At 48.6% G+C, this 16,985-nt stretch overlaps 1 protein-coding gene across 1 annotated transcript; it reads right to left on the bottom strand.

Annotated features, from left to right (window-relative positions):
- Nucleotides 1-1,198: 1,198 nt before the first annotated feature.
- LAMTOR5 (late endosomal/lysosomal adaptor, MAPK and MTOR activator 5) lies at nt 1,199-3,929 on the bottom strand. Its single transcript, XM_090025343.1, has 4 exons — nt 3,780-3,929; nt 3,643-3,704; nt 2,948-3,065; nt 1,199-2,169 (listed from the first exon to the last, which is right to left on the bottom strand). Exons 1-4 carry the CDS (start codon nt 3,812-3,814, stop codon nt 2,109-2,111), a joined length of 276 nt encoding a protein of 91 aa, XP_089881469.1. The 5' UTR covers nt 3,815-3,929; the 3' UTR covers nt 1,199-2,108.
- Nucleotides 3,930-16,985: the final 13,056 nt, after the last annotated feature.

The following is a 16,985-nucleotide window of genomic DNA, read 5'->3' as shown; positions in this document are numbered from 1 at the left end:
CTGTGTCCAGTTCTGGGCGCCACGCTTCAAGAGGGACGTGGACGATATGGAAAGAGTCCAGAGGAGGGCCACTTGTATGATCAGGGGTCAGCAGGGCAGGCCTTATGAGGAGAGGCTACGGGACCTGAACCTGTTTAGCCTCCACAAGAGAAGGTTAAGGGGGGACCTTGTGGCCTGCTACAAACTGGTCAGGGGGGATCAGCAGGTATTGGGGGAGTCCCTGTTCCCCCGTGTGCTGCCAGGAGTGACCAGGAATAACGGTCACAAGCTGGCGGAGGGTAGGTTTAGATTAGATATTAGGAGGCGCTACTTCACAGTCAGGGCGGCTAGGGCCTGGAACCAGCTTCCAGGGGAAGTGGTGCAGGCTCCTAGCCTGGGGATTTTTAAAAGGAAGTTAGATGAGCACCTTGCCGGGGTCATCTGACCCCGGTGCTCTTTCCTGCCAAGGCAGGGGGTTGGACTAGATGATCTACCTAGGTCCCTTCTGACTCTAGCTACTATGAAACTATGAAAGGCAGCCTGGTATTCAGTTTTGTTTGGGGCTGCAGCATCAAGTCTCCTCTCCTCTTTGATAAACTTAGATACAATCCAAAACCCTAGTAACTCCCTACCTGGGAAGTTTCAGTTAATGCTTCTGAAGTGCCTTAAAATCTTTGGCCCCAAGGGTTCATAGCAGTGAAAAGTACATACATAGCAGTCACTTAGACACTTGGGAATATACCAGTGAAAACTTGTGGAACCTATAATCTTTCAGGTTTCAAATGGGTGAAGTACAGGTTTCTTATGGATTTAGTCCATGCAGATCTGGGCCCTGGTGACTATGAATTAATATAATACTCTGAAAACTGAGAGTGGCTTTCATTTCTTCTCAGAAGCTAGGAAGGGCATGACGCTCAGAGCTACATAGAAGGCAGCTAGTCACAGTTAACACTATATTGCACGCACCGATTTTAACAGAAACTTCTGAAATAAAGTATGAGATGCTTTTTAGGTTAGTCCTCTTTAAGAATCATTATAACTATTAGTCCCAACTCTAATAGTTGCACCATCTTTTTGATAAAAGTTGGGGGAGGCAGGGGTGTAATGTTTATTCAAGGTGATGTTAGCTGTCTTGTTCCCTTGATACGGAGTAGTCAATAGTGAAGATGAATTAAAGAATCCTTTCTAATACTGATTTTAAAAGATGAAGCATTGAGGCTTGCACTTCCAGCTTTTTATTGAGTCACTTTCAGGTCAAATATAGTCTCATGTCCAACTTTCAGTATGCTTTCACTGTACACAAGATAAGCTTCTATCTACATTTGAACAGCAAAGGAAAGGCTTTTTACAACAACTCTTCTCCTGAAGAAGTTTTCAGCATAGGGTTGAGGACTAAAACCTGAGTGCAACTTCACATGCAATCAGTTATGTCAGACAGGTCTGTTTCCAGTCCAAACAGTAATGCAATAGCTAGAAATCTTAACTAAAGTTAAACTTTAATCCAAGATGTTTCCAATACAACAACACTGTCTGCTTTTAACCAGATGAGATTAAAGGTTTCCTCTAAGGAACTTGAAGAATGGAGCATGTGCTCTTTTGACTTTGGTGTCAAAAGGCAGCCTGAATGAGTTTGATTCCCCCTCCCCCTTGGAGGTACAGAAAACAGGACTTATCTTCCCAAACAGCTGAGGGACTGTTAAGAAGCAGGAAGTAACCTTCCTCGAAAGGAAGGGATGGTGACTAACATTTTAGAGAGAGACAAAAGTTTGATATTGGTGTACTTCCACTTCACCTACCAACTGAAATATGGAACCCACTGCATGTGCTCTCACTCATTGGAGAAATGAATAAATGATGTAAGGCCACACCCTATACATTTTGATTACAAAAGCAAAACAAGTGAAACCTCATTTTACACTTGACAGTACAAGTCTTGTAATATGCTGGCAATTTAAAGATGCTGACCAATATACAGTAGCAGTCTGAACACACAGGAAAGTTACCAAGCATTTAATAGTTGGCCCATGTGTAGTTTTACAGGCACATTCTATGTTACAGAGGGAGGTAGGAGTCCAACAAGCAGAAGTTGTTGCAAGGGTGTCGAAACAACCAAGCAGACTGGTGAAAGGTCAAGACGCCAGTTTGTGCACTGCTACAGTGATGCCATCGTGCTTCTTGATCATGATATTCCTGAAACAGCAAATTTAAACAGTTACAACTTTCCAAGACTAGTAGCTCATCTCAAAACCAGTGCTAGAAATGCCTTTAGGTTCAGCATATGCCATGGCTCGTCAGAGGCAAGTTTACATATAGGATCTAATCAAAGAGAAATAATTGGCTTGCCATGTTTACTACTTACTACATAATTGTAGGATACATAGGATTTCCAGGAGTCTCCTTGCAATTCAAAATTTGGAAGCACCTTGGAGTGTTTAGGTGGGCTGTGAAGGCAAATCTCTGGCTACCCAACTTCCTTTGTAAAAGTTGATTATAAACAGGAACGTTAAGGACCACAGCACTGCTTCAGTAGTCATAAATTTGATGCAAAAAAGTGACACTAGCTAGTCTTTCTAACCACAGATGCCCGGTTTCAAAACAGCCAGCAGTATATTTAGAAACACGAAAGGGGGGTGTGTGGATCTCAAAATGAGCATTGTCTAAGACTGCAAGAGACCCATGTGTCCCAACAATCCCTGGATGCTCATTTGAGACCCCCCTCCCCCGGTCCTAACAAACAATCCATGGATAAACTCAAGGGACAGGAACAGTCTCTGGATGTTCCCTTCCCACGGGCCCTGCAGGAGGTGCCTCTTGCCTTGTACCTCCTTACAAGCGGCGACGCATAAAACTTAAAAGCCACCTGGAGATGAAGGAGGCAGTTCTAAGATCCTGGTTTGAGAAGTGTTAGAGCAAACCAAGGAGAGGAAAAAAAAAAAACAGCAACAAGAATGGAAACCCAGACACTCACCCATGATCTGATTCCAGACACACCACAGGAATATCAGTGGGGTCTGAAGTTAACTTGGCTGCCTGCTGGGCCAGAATGGAGATCACCCCTGCATGTTCATCAGAAAGGGTCCCACGACCTGCAGGGCACGAGAGAAATCTGTATCCAAATTCACCAAAACAAGCTTCTTGACAGCAATCATCACACCTGCTTCCTACTTCAGCCAAATGTCTTCCCTAACTCGACCATCTTCCACAATATCTCAAGGACACCTAAAACGTTCTGAGATTTGTTTAAAGAAGTGCTGGCCAACGTGTCCACACTTCCCCACCCCCACCCGAGTCGGGGCTGACAATACTTGTGCTTTATAGGGCCACATTTCCTAGCAGACGCAGGCGCTCGGGCTAGACACAGAGGATGCCAAACGGCGATTCGGCAGGGCCACGACGCGCGCGGGCGACTCGCGTCCCTGGGCGAACCACGCGCGGCCCCGTGTCCTGCCCCTGGCGCTGTGGGCCCCGGCCTGCGCCGTGGGTCTCGGCCACCGGGGACAGGCACTTCCTGGCGGGGCTGATGCTGGCCCTGGAACGGGGTTTCCCTCCCCAGCACGGGGCTGGCGACCCGGGCAAGCACCTCCCCTCTGGCACGGGCCCGGGGCGGCGCCACAGGGGATCAGACGCCTTATAGAGGCGGGGGGGGGGGGGGGCGCTACTCACAGCCCAGGTTCAGCCCTTGCGAGTCCGTGCACAGCACGCCCACGACAGACGGGTTCTTCATCCTGCGGGGCAAAGCCACAGCTCGGTCACTCACCCGGCCCCGACCCAACCGCCCCCAGCCCAGGCCCCGCACGCACGTGTCTTCCAGGTGCTGCTCCAAAGCCCCCTCCATGGCGCCGCGGGCTCGGCCACTTCCGCCCCGCTCAGCTGCGGCCCGTCACGTGATAAGCGCCGGAGCTGCCAGACGGGTGCTGCGGAGGCTCAAGATTCCCCGAAACGCGAAAGGTGTCGTGGGCGGGGTTGATTAGCTATGCTGCTGGAGCGTGGGAAATGCAGCCCGGCGGACGTGCAGTGAGTCCAGTGAGGGGTGCAGTGAGTCCAGTGAGGGGTGAATTGAAAGGTGCATTCGGTCCAGAGAGCTGCACCTCCCCTCCGGGACTGGGGGCGCGGGGTTGGGGTGCTGGGGGCAGGGAGCGGCTGACCCCGCTCTGAGGAGGAGGAGGAGCCCAGACGCTCCGAGCGGCCCAGTGCCTCTGCCTCTGTCCGGGGGCGAGGCCTAAGGCGCCGACTCCGTGGATGCTCTGGGGCAAAAGCACCCACTGCAAAATACGAGTAGGTGCTCAGCACCCAAGAGCCCCAGCCATTTATTTCCTGCTTGCCCACGTTAAAAAGCACCCCAAACCCCCACACTTCACCGAAAGAGGTAGCATGTTACTTCAGCCCGGCTCTGCAGTGTCAGTAAGGATTGGGCGCTTCAGCAGGGCTTTGGGACACTTTTCGCTAAAGCCAGTTCAGTCAGCTATTAGATTAAAAAAGGGCCAAAAAAGCCCCAGTGAAGTGCCCGATCTTCATAGATGTTAAAGAGCCGGGTGGAAGAAATGCTGCGTTGCCTCTTCCGGGCTCAGCACAGGAACGCGCCAAGTTTGAAGTGAAGTGCCGCTTGTTTTGTTATGGCTGCAAGCACCCACCGGCAAAAACCAAAGTTGGCGCTTATGCAGGGCCGTCAAACTGCGCCCAGGTTGCCGCCCAGGCTGCGGCCTTGATTCACAGCTGAATCGGAGCCATGACTGCTCACTTCCTTGAGGCCTTGTTCTGCATCCTAGGATAAGTCGCTGTACTGCACTGGGGAGGCAGGGGATTGTGTTAGAAAACTTCCTGTCGTCTTTATCCTGGTCACCACTTTGCACCAGGGAATATCGCGTGAGTGCTTTGTTTTCCTCTGCAGCAGTGACTCTGAACACTTGCTTGGCCCTGGAAAAGCAACTGCCATCGTCCAAGCTGCCAGTGCCACCTTTACATCCCCACCTAACTCCCCTTTAGATCCCATGTAAGTCGTCTCCCCAGGACATGGCAGCTATTTGGTACTGTCACTACTTTTTAATTAGCTGTGTGACAGAGGAATAGGTGCAGTACAGAAGGGATGTGGCTGTGGCCCTTCCTGTATTCCCCACTGGAGGGCACTAAATCCACATCCTGCACTGCACATTGTGCATCATTTGCACAATATCCACAGCTGGCATGGAGGCGATCATATCCCGCAGACAGCCCAGCCTGACTTTCAGCCCAAACGCCAGTGCTCTTGTGGCTGGAAGTGTGCACCCGGAGAAATCCAGTCCATGAAGACCTGTCTAAGCACAGCAGGCTGGCAATGGGCAGCACCAACACAAGCATGTCCAAGCTAAGACCAGTTTCCACGCCATGCACAAATTCATGGCTGCTCCAGAAGGGAGTAGCACGTGTGCTGGTTGCAGGGCAAGCCATCTAAGCCTTCAGCCGGCCAGAAGTAGCTCAGGAATGACTGGACTCTGAGCTCCCTCAGCAGGAAGAGATGAGATGAGGGATGTGCCTTTTAAGTCTCTCTCCCCACCCCTGCCAATCCTCTGTTATCCTACATACTGTGTCATCACTCAGTGACACCGCTGTAAAGTGGGTGTAAAATGCTGCAAGGTCATGTTTTACGTTTGCTGGCGTTGATGATGCGAGTTATATGATGATGGTGAATCAGATCCAGAATCTATAGAGCTGGGCTTGGGTGCTCTATTGCATTACATCCTTCCTGCTGCCATAGCTTTACATAGCTGCTGGGGAAGTTGCCAGCATAACTGTCACCTAAGAGGTGTGATCATTTCACGCTCCCTACACAACCTGGCTTTGAATAACTGCAGTGCTAAGCAGACCTGAAGCTGTACAGGTGTAAATCTGAACTGAGACCCTTGCTGCTTGTTGTCCTGCTAATAATGCATAGGTGAAGTCTTGGAATGAGGTGTTACCCCCCCTCCCAACAGGTTAGCATGAAAAAACTCATGCATGATGAATTGCCAGGACTTGTTAGGTCTCCGAAGCATCGACATGAACAGGCACACGTGCACACACACACACACCCACCCCCTTTCCAAAAGCCTTTTGGTGGGTGGCTAAATAAATCATATTGAAGGTTATTAGGTTGGTGCTGGTGCTTGTGCTTAAAGAGGCTTCCACTCCTGAAAGATGCAAATGAGCCACAAGGGCTTCCTGGAATCCTACCCTGTAACTCGGGGCGGGCAATTATTTTGGGCAGAGGGCTGCTTACTGAGTTTTGACAAGCCATCAAGGGCTGCATGACAGCCCAGGGCAGATTAACATTACTTTTCTAAAGTTTTTAGAGGCCCCACAGGTCAGATAGAATGGCCTGGTGGGCCACATCTGGCCCCCGAGCTGCATTTTGCCCACCCCTGCTGTAACTTCTACTCGCCCAGCACAGTATCTTGCTCCATGTGAAGTCTGTTCAAATTGAGGTCCACATCCCTCCCTGCACTGCTTCAAGTGCCCACATCTGGAAGGCCATTCAGGGTATGTCTACGCTGGAGTCAAGGGGTGACTGCAGCTTACATACATACATGAGCAGATGTGTATGTGTCTATATATATATTGATGTGTCTATATATAGACACATACACATCTGCTCATATGTATATATGTATATGTGTGTGTGTGTGTATACAGACACACACATACACACACATATACATATATATATATATACACGCAGTACACACACACACATATCTGACCTAGCTTTTACCTAGCTGGTCAGGATGCTGCTAACAGGTTACTCACAGCAGTGACGGCAGAGATTCATTCAGGATCATTCAGGCAGCTAACTCACCCCATTTATGCTGACTAATTAGTGCACAAAACTAATGCAGGCCTGCTGATTTTAGTGGTTCGTTGAGGGGACTGTGCATGTGAACGCTTGGGTTCTCCTCCCTGTTCCAGAACAGGGTGTGTTGGGTCATAAGAGCAAGTTACTTCTGCCCTGTGCTTTCCCCATCTGTAAAGTGAGGATAATGACGGCAATCTCTTTTGTAAAATGCTTTGAAATCTATGGGAGGAAAGTCCCCTGCGAGAGCAAGGGATCTTTATTATTATGACTGGCTCTAGACTCAGAGTTTATTCCAGGCTCTGCTGCTGATTTACCACGTGGCATCACATCTGCTGTTTTACCCCTCCATGCCTCAGTTTCCCCCCAGCTCTGAAAGAGGCGTGACTAATTGACCTTGTAAACTGCTTTGAGATTAATGGACAACAGGCAGAGACCTGGCTGCGACCTGCATCTTCCTGAACAGATGACAGGCACACCACAGCACAGTGAGGTTTGGCCTCCTCTCGCAGCAGGTAATTGGTTACAAGCATTGAAGGATGTAGGGGGAGAAGGCAGGGGAGAGGCAGGACATGAAGTGTTTGATTCCCCCTTTGGGCAAGCAACCAGGGACTTGAAGCCAAAGACAGGAGTGATATGGTCAAATCCAGGGAAAAGCCAGTGTGGCCTGGATTTGGGCAACATCTTATTACTCAAACCCTGGGCCCAGCAGAGAGCTCCCAGTGCTTTGAAAGGGATACTACCCTCTCCCTTGGTGAGATGAAGGATGTGACATTTCAGCACCCTTCTTCCACACCCCCTGCACAGCCCCAGCTGGTCAGTCTCAGGTTCCCTATGTAACAATTTGAATTGCATGTCAGGTCCTGTATATTAAATCAAATGGCACATCAATTCTGGGGCATCAGCACTTGCTCCCTGATGAGAAAGTCAGGAGCAGAGAGACTGATGTCCCTCTTGATATTTCGCACTGCCAGTAGGGAGGCGAGCTGAGTATAATCCCATCTGTCAGGGCCTGATTGGGAGGCAGAGTGAATTACTTGGAGAGAGGGAAGTTTGTCATTCTGTGGATGCGGAGATAGGAAACAGAGACTAAGGTCCTCCATCACTCTAGAGAGCTGCAGCAGGGCACATGGCACGCCTGACCACGCAGAATGGGTCCCTGAGCCCCCAGGATCCCTCGGTGCACATGCTTGTACACAGCAAGGACTCACTGCACATACATACTCCATCATCACCTCACAGACCTACACACCTGCCCACGACAGGTGCTCATACCCCATACACAATGCACACGTGCACAGACCCACACACACAGACACTTTCTATCCTCATCTCACAGACACACACCATCACACAACAAGGGCTTACACTCCATATACAGTACACACACATGTGGGCATGCTGCAGCCTCACTTCACAGATGCACACACCTGCACATGACAGGCGCCCACATTCCACACACACACATCATCCTCACCTCACAGGTGCACATACTTGCATACAACAGGTGTCCTCATTCTTTACACAACACATACATGTGCATACGCACACACACACTCCATCCTTACCTTGCAGGCATGCACACTTGCACACGACATGCACTCACATGTCCTACATGACACAAACACACATACACTCCATCCTCATCTCACAGACACACACGTCTGCACACAACAGGTGCTCACACTGCATATGCCACACACCTCATCCTGCCCACACATAGATGTGCACCCATCTACATGTTGCAGGCAATTACTGCATACACAAGCACTCCATCCTGACCACAAAGACGCACGCATTACAGGCCTGAACTCTGTGGGTTTTGCCTTCTCCAGGTATGGGCCATGCTGCTTTTCCTAGACTCTCACGAGTGTGTATCTGTGTAGTGGCAGGACATTGCAACCTCACACATTATTACTAGGCACCGTACACAAAGGGCCAAGAATGCCAGAGGTCAAAGCAGGTTAAGGCAAGGGCGTAGCTAAAGTGGTGATTTTGGAGATTCCTTGGGTTAAAGAGTCCCTGCAAATGCAGAGGCATGGCTTCAGTGGCCTAGGAGACCTCTTCCAGTTCCTATATACGTTGCCATCTACCCCCTTTCACACTACAAGTACTCTTCTGCTGATCTACCTTCCTCCGAGCAAAATACCAATGATAGAGTCTGGGTCTTGTCTTAATGTTACTCATTCACTTGCACAGTATGCACTGGTCCTGGAAGGGAGGTGATAATAATCTTTCAGGACTCTCAGCCTAAATACCAAGACTCATTTCTCTGGGAAATTTCTCCCCCAAGAATTGACTCTAGTTAGAGGGAATAAAGCAAGAAACCTACTTGTTGCCTGCAACAGCTCCTCCACAAAGGAACTAAAACCCTATACGTAATATAAATGCAATGTTCACCGAGGAATAAAAAGGAAGCCTAGGTATAATAGCATCATCTGGTGCCTCCAATAATAATGAAGCAATTAAAACTTGTCAGAAGAATCACAGTATCGTAGAAAAGTTGGGCTGGAAGGTAAGGCAGGGGGACCGTGGCAGCCACCGTCCTGCTTCTATGAAATGTTACCCAAAAAACCCAAGGACCAACATGGAAATCTCGGAGCAGAACTGAGGGAAGAGGCTGCTACTGTTACAAGCACTACCCAGAAAGGGATAAGCCTGACATTACTCAGGATGCACGGACTTTATCTGGAGCAGCGGGAAACATTACCTGCTCACACACTGCCTCAGGGACATACTCCAGAGACATCAGGTCCCTATCAGGTGCTTTCTTTAGCGCGAGCTCCCATTCCTAGGGCTAGCAGGGCAATGGATTTGCGGGGACTCATGCCCAGTACTGTTGCTTAGATTTAGTCTTGGCAGAGTGACACGTGTGCTTTAATGCGTATTAGCTTATATTAATGTGCATTGAGGTGTCACGTAAAAAAACATACTTTTTACTTATTGTGCATTAAAATAGGCACATTAATCATAGAAAATGAGGGTTGTAATGGACCTCAGGAGGTCACATCTAGTCCAACCCCCTGCTCAACGCAAGGCCATCCCCAACTAGATCATGCCAGCCAAGGCTTTGTCTATCCAGGTCTTAAAAACCTCTAAGGATGGAGCTTCTACCTCCTCTCTGGGTAACTTGTTCCAGTGCTTTACTACCATCCTAGTGAGAAAGTTTTTCTTCATATCTAACTTCAACTCCCCCTGATGCAACTTGAGCCCACTGCTCCTTGTTCTATCATCTGCCACCACTGAGAACAGTCCAGCTCCATCCTCTTTGGAAACACCCAACTGAAGGCTGCTATTAAGTCCCCTCGTCTTTAGACTAAAGAAGCCCCGTTCCCTTAGTCTTTTCTCGTAAGTCATGTGCCCCAGCCCCTGCACTATTTTTGTTGCCCTCCGCTAGACTCTCTCCAATTTGTCCACATCCTTTCCATAGTGGGAGCCCAAAACTGGACACAGGACTCCAGATGTGGTCTCACCAGTGCTGAATAGAGGGGGATAACTGCTTCCCTTGACCTGCTGGCAACACTCCTACCAGTGCAGCCCAGCATGCTTTTATTCTTCTTGGCACCAAGGGCACACTGCTGGCTCATATTCAGCATACTGTCCACTGTAACCTCCAGATCCTTTTCTGCAGAGCTGCTGTCCAGCCAGTCAGCCCCCAGCCTGTGCTGGTGCATGGGATTGTTCTGTCCTAAGTGCAGGACTTTGCACTTGTTCTTGTTGAACTCCATGACGTTTCTTTTGGCCCAAGCCTTCAATTTGCCTAGGTCACTCTGAATCCTAGCCCTACCCTTCAGTGTACCTACTATTAAACATCACTTTAAAAGTGTCCGCTTTAGTTAATGGGCATTAAGCCAGGCTAACATGCATTTTCCTATTACCTCACAATGGAGGCTCTAGATTTAATGTGCATTAACTAATACACATAAATGCACATATAGACATGCCTCGTTACAAGCACCAGAAGATCATCTGAAGAGTTGTCTTTCCCCGCAGGCTAATGACTCTGAATAAATACTCCTTTGGCATGCATGTACATTTGCACCCAGTAATTTGCAGCCACCAGCTCTGATTCACTTCATTGACATTTAGCATTTGGCAGGAAGATGGCTCACTGTGAAGTGTGTGTCAGAGGGGAGGGACTTCTTCAATTATTGCTTCCTGCTGGAAGGCCTGAGGATTAATCAGGCTGCAAATGTTCAGGAGCTGAACTAGGCTCCACAGTATTCAAGGCAGTGCCCAAAGAGTCGTGAAATGTGGAGAGCTCATTCTGAGCATGTCAAGGACTCCTTGTGGGAATCCAGATGAAACTGGTTGGGAGGGGGAAAGCCTCACAGGCGCGCACAGTGTTTGGTCACCTCTTTTGATATCTACTCATGCTTATATGTGAATCTCGTTCTGACAAATACAGCAAGGCGATAGAACCGGAGAGCCAGAGGGTGGCAACGATGTGCCACTTAGGACACGGCAGGTTACAATCTAAAGGAATCACTTGACCTTAAAGAGTGTTTCTAACAATGGCAAAAAAAAAAATCCCATCCTGTTTAACATCATGGCTCAGAACACAGCAAGTAGCCCCCGCAGGCCTGCCCAATCTCTGCTCCCAGAGGGAGGGAGGGAGCTACGTGAATGGTTTGCAAGCGTGAATCCTGACGCAGTTAGCTGCTAATTGAATTGCCATGGGGCATATTTGTTGTGTGAATCCAGAAGCAGCAGCACACCCTGATTTCCCTGGTGGGAGCTGCGAAGGAGACTGCCGTAAATCCTGCCCTGCTGCGCGTTCTAACGCTGACATTTCCAAATCAGTAAGTGCCAAGGCCAGGTTGACAGCTCAGCCTTCACACGACGTGCGTGCTGCTCATTGTTTGGGCTGCAGGCTGGCAGCCAGTTCAGCTTCTTTTGTGCCGCCACTGATAATCCCTCTCTGGAGCCGGGTGGATGAAAATGAAATTTGCTTTGTTGCTTCGCTCTGGCACTGAGCCTTGTGTGAGCTCAATAAGGGCTCTGAAATCCAGAGGGTCACAGATCCTATCTCAGTTATTATGCACCTAAAGGCTTTAAATGCAATTCTACTCTGCCCTAATTAAGTCCCTGAAAAAAAATCATTACCACATCTCCTTTTGCAGCACACCTTCATGTCAGCCCAAAGCCTAAGCCACACAAAGCAGTGAATCACAGTCACAAAGACGCCCAGCAGGTGGAATAGGATAAGCCATGGCATCACCGCAGCTCGGCCATTGACCACATTAGAAGCATTCAAAATGGAGACAGGGGCACGTGATCACTGCTCACCTATTCCCCAAAGACTTGGGGGTTTAGATACCTGGGATCAAGACTGGAGCTACTCCATTTAGGGGTTTTCTGTTCTTACAGGAAAGGCAACCAGACCCTTTATAGTCCATTGACTCTTCTTCAGCATCATGTTTTACAGGGTACCTTGCCAGACTCCTTTGTGCCCTTCTGACAGCGCCTAAGGCAGGGGAAGATCACAATATCTTTGTCTTCTGGATCCATGGTATTAAAAGCATACTTCCGTGCTGTGGCCTGTCTGAGTTCTTTGCAACAGAAGAATTGCTTTAGCAGTTTTCTGTAGTAGCAACAGGAGTAAAAACTAAGAGCTGGTATTTTTGCAAGGGGGGCTTTGAGTCTAGGGAAGGGCATCTTAAGTCTAAAAAGGCTGAGAGCCACCGGCTTAGATCAAATGAAAGCAGACACTACATTTTTCTGCACTGCAAAAATGCTGCTGCTGATATAGCTGTGCTGGTCTAGCTATGCCCGTGGAGCCCCCTGTGGAGATACAGACTACCCTACCAGATGGAGGGGCGGGTTTCCTCTGCTGGCTCAGCTCTGCTGACACTTCCTTGAATGTCTTAAATCTGGAGGTCAAACTCATCCTGCCTGTACCACCGGGTAGGCCTACAGAGGCAAAAGGGGTGATTTTATGGTGGACAGGCTTTCCGCTAGCTAGCAGTACCAACACAAGTGCCACAACACCAGCACTGGGGACAGTACTGACAAGCAACCAGACTACAGATCATGGACCCCAGAGACCTTGTGCTCTGGTGCTAACCTGTGCTGTAGTGCATGTTGCTACATCTTTGTAGCTATTATCACCTAGCAGGCTAGCTATGTGAAAGCTACCATCACACCTCCGTTCTACTCTGTAGACACAGTTTTCGCATTAAAGAGACCTGAATGAAGAGTTGTTTTGCGTGGGTGAGAGTTGAGTGAACTCTCTAAGAAAGACAAGCTCAGGTTGTTCCCTGAAATGAGGCCAGCTGGCTGGCCTGTGGATCAGCTCCTCCTGTCAGATGAGGCCTGAGCCTGTAAGCCGGGGATGAAAAGGCCACGGGACAAAAAAAATCATAGCTAAGACTAACACCCCGATGTCTGAAAGCAGAAAAAGAGCTGAGGTTTTGGCCCATTATAAATTAGGAGCCACAAGCGATGCTGAAATGTGGATTTGAGTTGTGAGCATCCTTAATGTGGGAGAGTGATGGGCCTGATGTGCTGGGATCCCCCCATCTCTACTAATAAAACAGTACACGCAATCAAGGGACCATCTGACACCCAAGCAGGCACACATCATATAGCCCCTTTGCCCTTTCCCTTGGAAACAGATAAAAATGAAAACGGGTCCTTCCAGCTTTTCTCCGTGCAGATGAGCGCAGAGGAGAGCACCAGCGATAATTACCAGACCAGGTGAGCTGATTGTGAAGGCAAACAAATGTCAAAAGGGAGCCTGATTAAACTCCTGCAAAGGCTGACCCTGGGGAGAGGCCTGGTAAGCCAGGGCCATGTCGACTCCAGGTGGCATTGTTCTCGTTGGTATTCTTGTTTCTATGCGGTTGAGTCTCATGTCTAAATAGCGGTTGTAGAGCATAAAGAAGGCATTGTTCTGGCAACGGTGCTCAGAGCCAAAAGTGACAAAGGCCTGTCCTTTGATTAGATCTCCTGGCAGCTGAGGTGTTTGGAGAGAAGAGAAGAGGGTGCCAGGAATACAGGGCACCGATCACTCTGGGCAGCTCATCTTCCACTCACAATGGGAGAAGTCAGGGAGACTGCATGGCTCAGAGTATGTTAACATGGCAGTTGGGGTATGATTGCACATGTACAGACGTACCTGAGCTAGCTTTAGCCTAGCCTGTTTGGGCACCAATGGCCCACACTTCAGTGCGGGGGATGTACAGTCCATGCTGAAGCCCAAGCTGTTGCGATACCCACGCTAGCTGGATTAAAGCTGGGACAGGGTCCTGGTCACATCTTCCATTTCGCCTGTAGAAATTTCTCCCTTGGATTTTGGGACATAGCGTTCTCTCCTCCCAGCTATCTAGTCCTGTCCAATCACAGTTCATGCAGAGGAAAGACATCTTGGACTGCAAGCTGTAGAGCTTACAAAAAACCTGAAGCACTTTATGTCGCACGAGGAAGGGAAGCAGCATCTCTTTATGCTTGCACAGCACCTGAGATGAGCCCTGATGAAGTTCTGAGTAGTTTATTATCTTGGCTCATGTTGATTTCAAATGACCGTACCGTGGCCCCCTACTTTCTTCCAGCTGTTTCAATGAGACTCTTGTTTCCCTTCCTTGCACTTGCTGTCCTGAACTGCTGCACAGTATTACTTTGGCCTGTTTTGTCTAAGTAGATGGCAAGCTCCTTGGAGTGAGCTTGTCTTTTGTTAGCGTAATGGGGTAAGTCTTTTACCTTGGGAATAGCTTTAGGAAGCCAGTCACCGGGAAAGTGATACGATCTGTTTTTTGGATTTGATCTGCAAGGTGTGGGGGGGAAGGCTCTATACATCTATCAATATGTTCCATCACAGGCAGGATATTATTGCCTCCCACAGAGGGTGGGATGTATTTAGAGTTGTCCTGAAGCTACAATTGATTTCCCAGAGGTCATTTCTTGGGTGATTTTTGTTTCAAACGTCCCTCTTCCATTTGCAGTGAGTACGTCTCATGTAGGTGCACCCCCCTGTGTCCCAGCTTCCCCTCATATGAAGTGAAGGTAATGCTGTTTCCTTTAATAATATCAGGCACTTCCTAGCCCTCAGCCTCAAAGATCTTTGCAACAGCAGTATCATCAGTCCCATTTCACAGACAGAAAAACTGAGATGCTGTGTTTAAAAGACTCACAAAAAGCCACCCAACTGGACAGCTAGGACTAGACCTCAAATTCCCTAACTCCCTGTCACAGGCCAGCTGGGCACTGTGAGCATATCAATTTAGCTACTGGGCTGTTTGGTTCGGGATCGAGGAGGCAGAGTTGGGAGTAAAACAATGGCAAATGTATTATAGCTTACACACACACACCAGTTAACGGAGAAATAAATGCAATAAGCAGATAATGTAATATTAAAGAGCTGATAGTAAATAATAACAGATAAGAACAACAGATAAATAGATCAATCTGTCGCAGGCCAGCTAGGCACTGCGAGAATATCAGCCCCTGGGCTGTTTTAAACAACGAATAGACAGACATGGGTTGGCAACTTATTGGCAGGTTTTCAATGCCAGGTCCGCGCTAGGTGATTCTAGCAAAATTAGGCATCTTCGATCAATGCTGTCCAAAGGAGTACCAGGGAACGACCCTTAGTCAGGATCTGATCCTCACTCACACTGGGAGTCTGGAGTCCGGGCTTGGAACTAAGTTTTTTACCCCCATCAAGTGTGTTAACAACTGGGCCATGCAAGATGCATACAGACAATGCACGCTTTTCAAGGCAGAGTCTGGCCTTTACTATGTGTCCGTGTAGCTAGCACAAAAGCCCCCCCCCACCCCTTGCAGCTGGCATCTCCATGCAGCTTGTATAGTACATAACACAGCTGCAAGAAGAGGTCAGGGCTGAGCTGCTGTAAACAGACATAAGTCCACAAATGGTCTGGGAAGCTACACTGCTTTACAATGACTGGGGGGATGGCACATTAAGAGAACCAGAAGCTGCTGTGTTGCTATCTGAGCCCTGAGCATGTTTGAAGAGTGGTCTGGAAGGAGCAGAAAAGTGTGTTTCTTCAGGTGAGGAAGGAAAAGAAAAACCTCCCTATTGGCCCTAGTCACATTTGTTTGGCAGCAAACTGATTTTTCTTTTCTCTAGAAGCTTTTTATTTGCTAGTGACTTATGGTTGCAATAAGGGGCCCTGCTCCCTCACTTACTACATCGCTAAACCAACAGAGGGGAAGCTACTTTCCCCCTTTGTTTACGTGGCATCCAAGTAGGATCTTTTAATTGCGAGGTTTCAACACCCCAAATTGTGGTACCTGGACCCCTCTTTTAATGCCAAGAGAAGAGTGTCTCGGGGGGTCACCTCCCTCCTGTAGTTGTGTGGCTCCTGGCAGGCAGGCACACATGCCACATTGTGGAGCTTGTAGTAAAGGCAATGTGACAGGTCTGGTCCTTTTTCACCCATCCTGTGGACCCCCACCAGAAAACCAAGAATCAAGGGCTCCTCGGATGGCCTTTCTTCTGCCTCTGCCCTCTCTAAGGGCTTAGGTTTTGCAAGGACCAGGGCCCTATTGTGTTCGGTGCTATACAGACATAACAGACAGACATACCCAATGCCCTAAGCTTATAAGCTAAATGGCAGCCTAAATACATCAGAATAAGCCTTTCAGATCCAGCTAATTGTTATGTCTTTGGATTTGGCACGTTCCAGCTCACCGTGAATCATGAATATGCTCTCAGAGTTGCTAAACATGGATTTGTTTTAGCTCCAGTAAGATCAAGTTCCCCCCCAACCAAAACCCTTCAAACAACCACTGGAAGGAAGAAGGAGCCTGACTTGGGGAGAGTCAAGTGTAGTGTCTCATAGGCAGAGATAAGGTGCTGGCTGCAGTCATTTCAACCACCTCCTTCCAACAGATCTTGGCTTGTCAGATTAGAAAATTAAAATGTTATTGATAGGGGAAGTTAAGTGCCTTTTAAAAAATGTTTTGGAGCACTGCCATTCATCAGCAGAGTAATGCATCCCTGTGCTGTGCTCCAAGTCATGGCAGCACCGGGGCTAACTCAGTGTAAGAGGCTGAAGAGCAGAGACTCGAGTGCTGTTCCAGCTCTGCCACTGATTCAGTAGGTCAACATGGGCAAGTTCCTTAAACCTCTGTGCAGCTCAGGTCCCTCTGATAAAACTTACCTTCCTCCACGGGACTTCTAAGCATAAATACTTAGGTGCCAGATCTTCAGCTGGTATAAAACAGTGTACCTTCACTG

Source organism: Crocodylus siamensis, chromosome 13 (assembly GCF_052110815.1).
Source record: "Crocodylus siamensis isolate JL-2025a chromosome 13, ASM5211081v1, whole genome shotgun sequence".
NCBI lineage: Eukaryota > Metazoa > Chordata > Crocodylia > Crocodylidae > Crocodylus > Crocodylus siamensis.
This window is presented reverse-complemented; position numbering and strand designations above follow the sequence as displayed.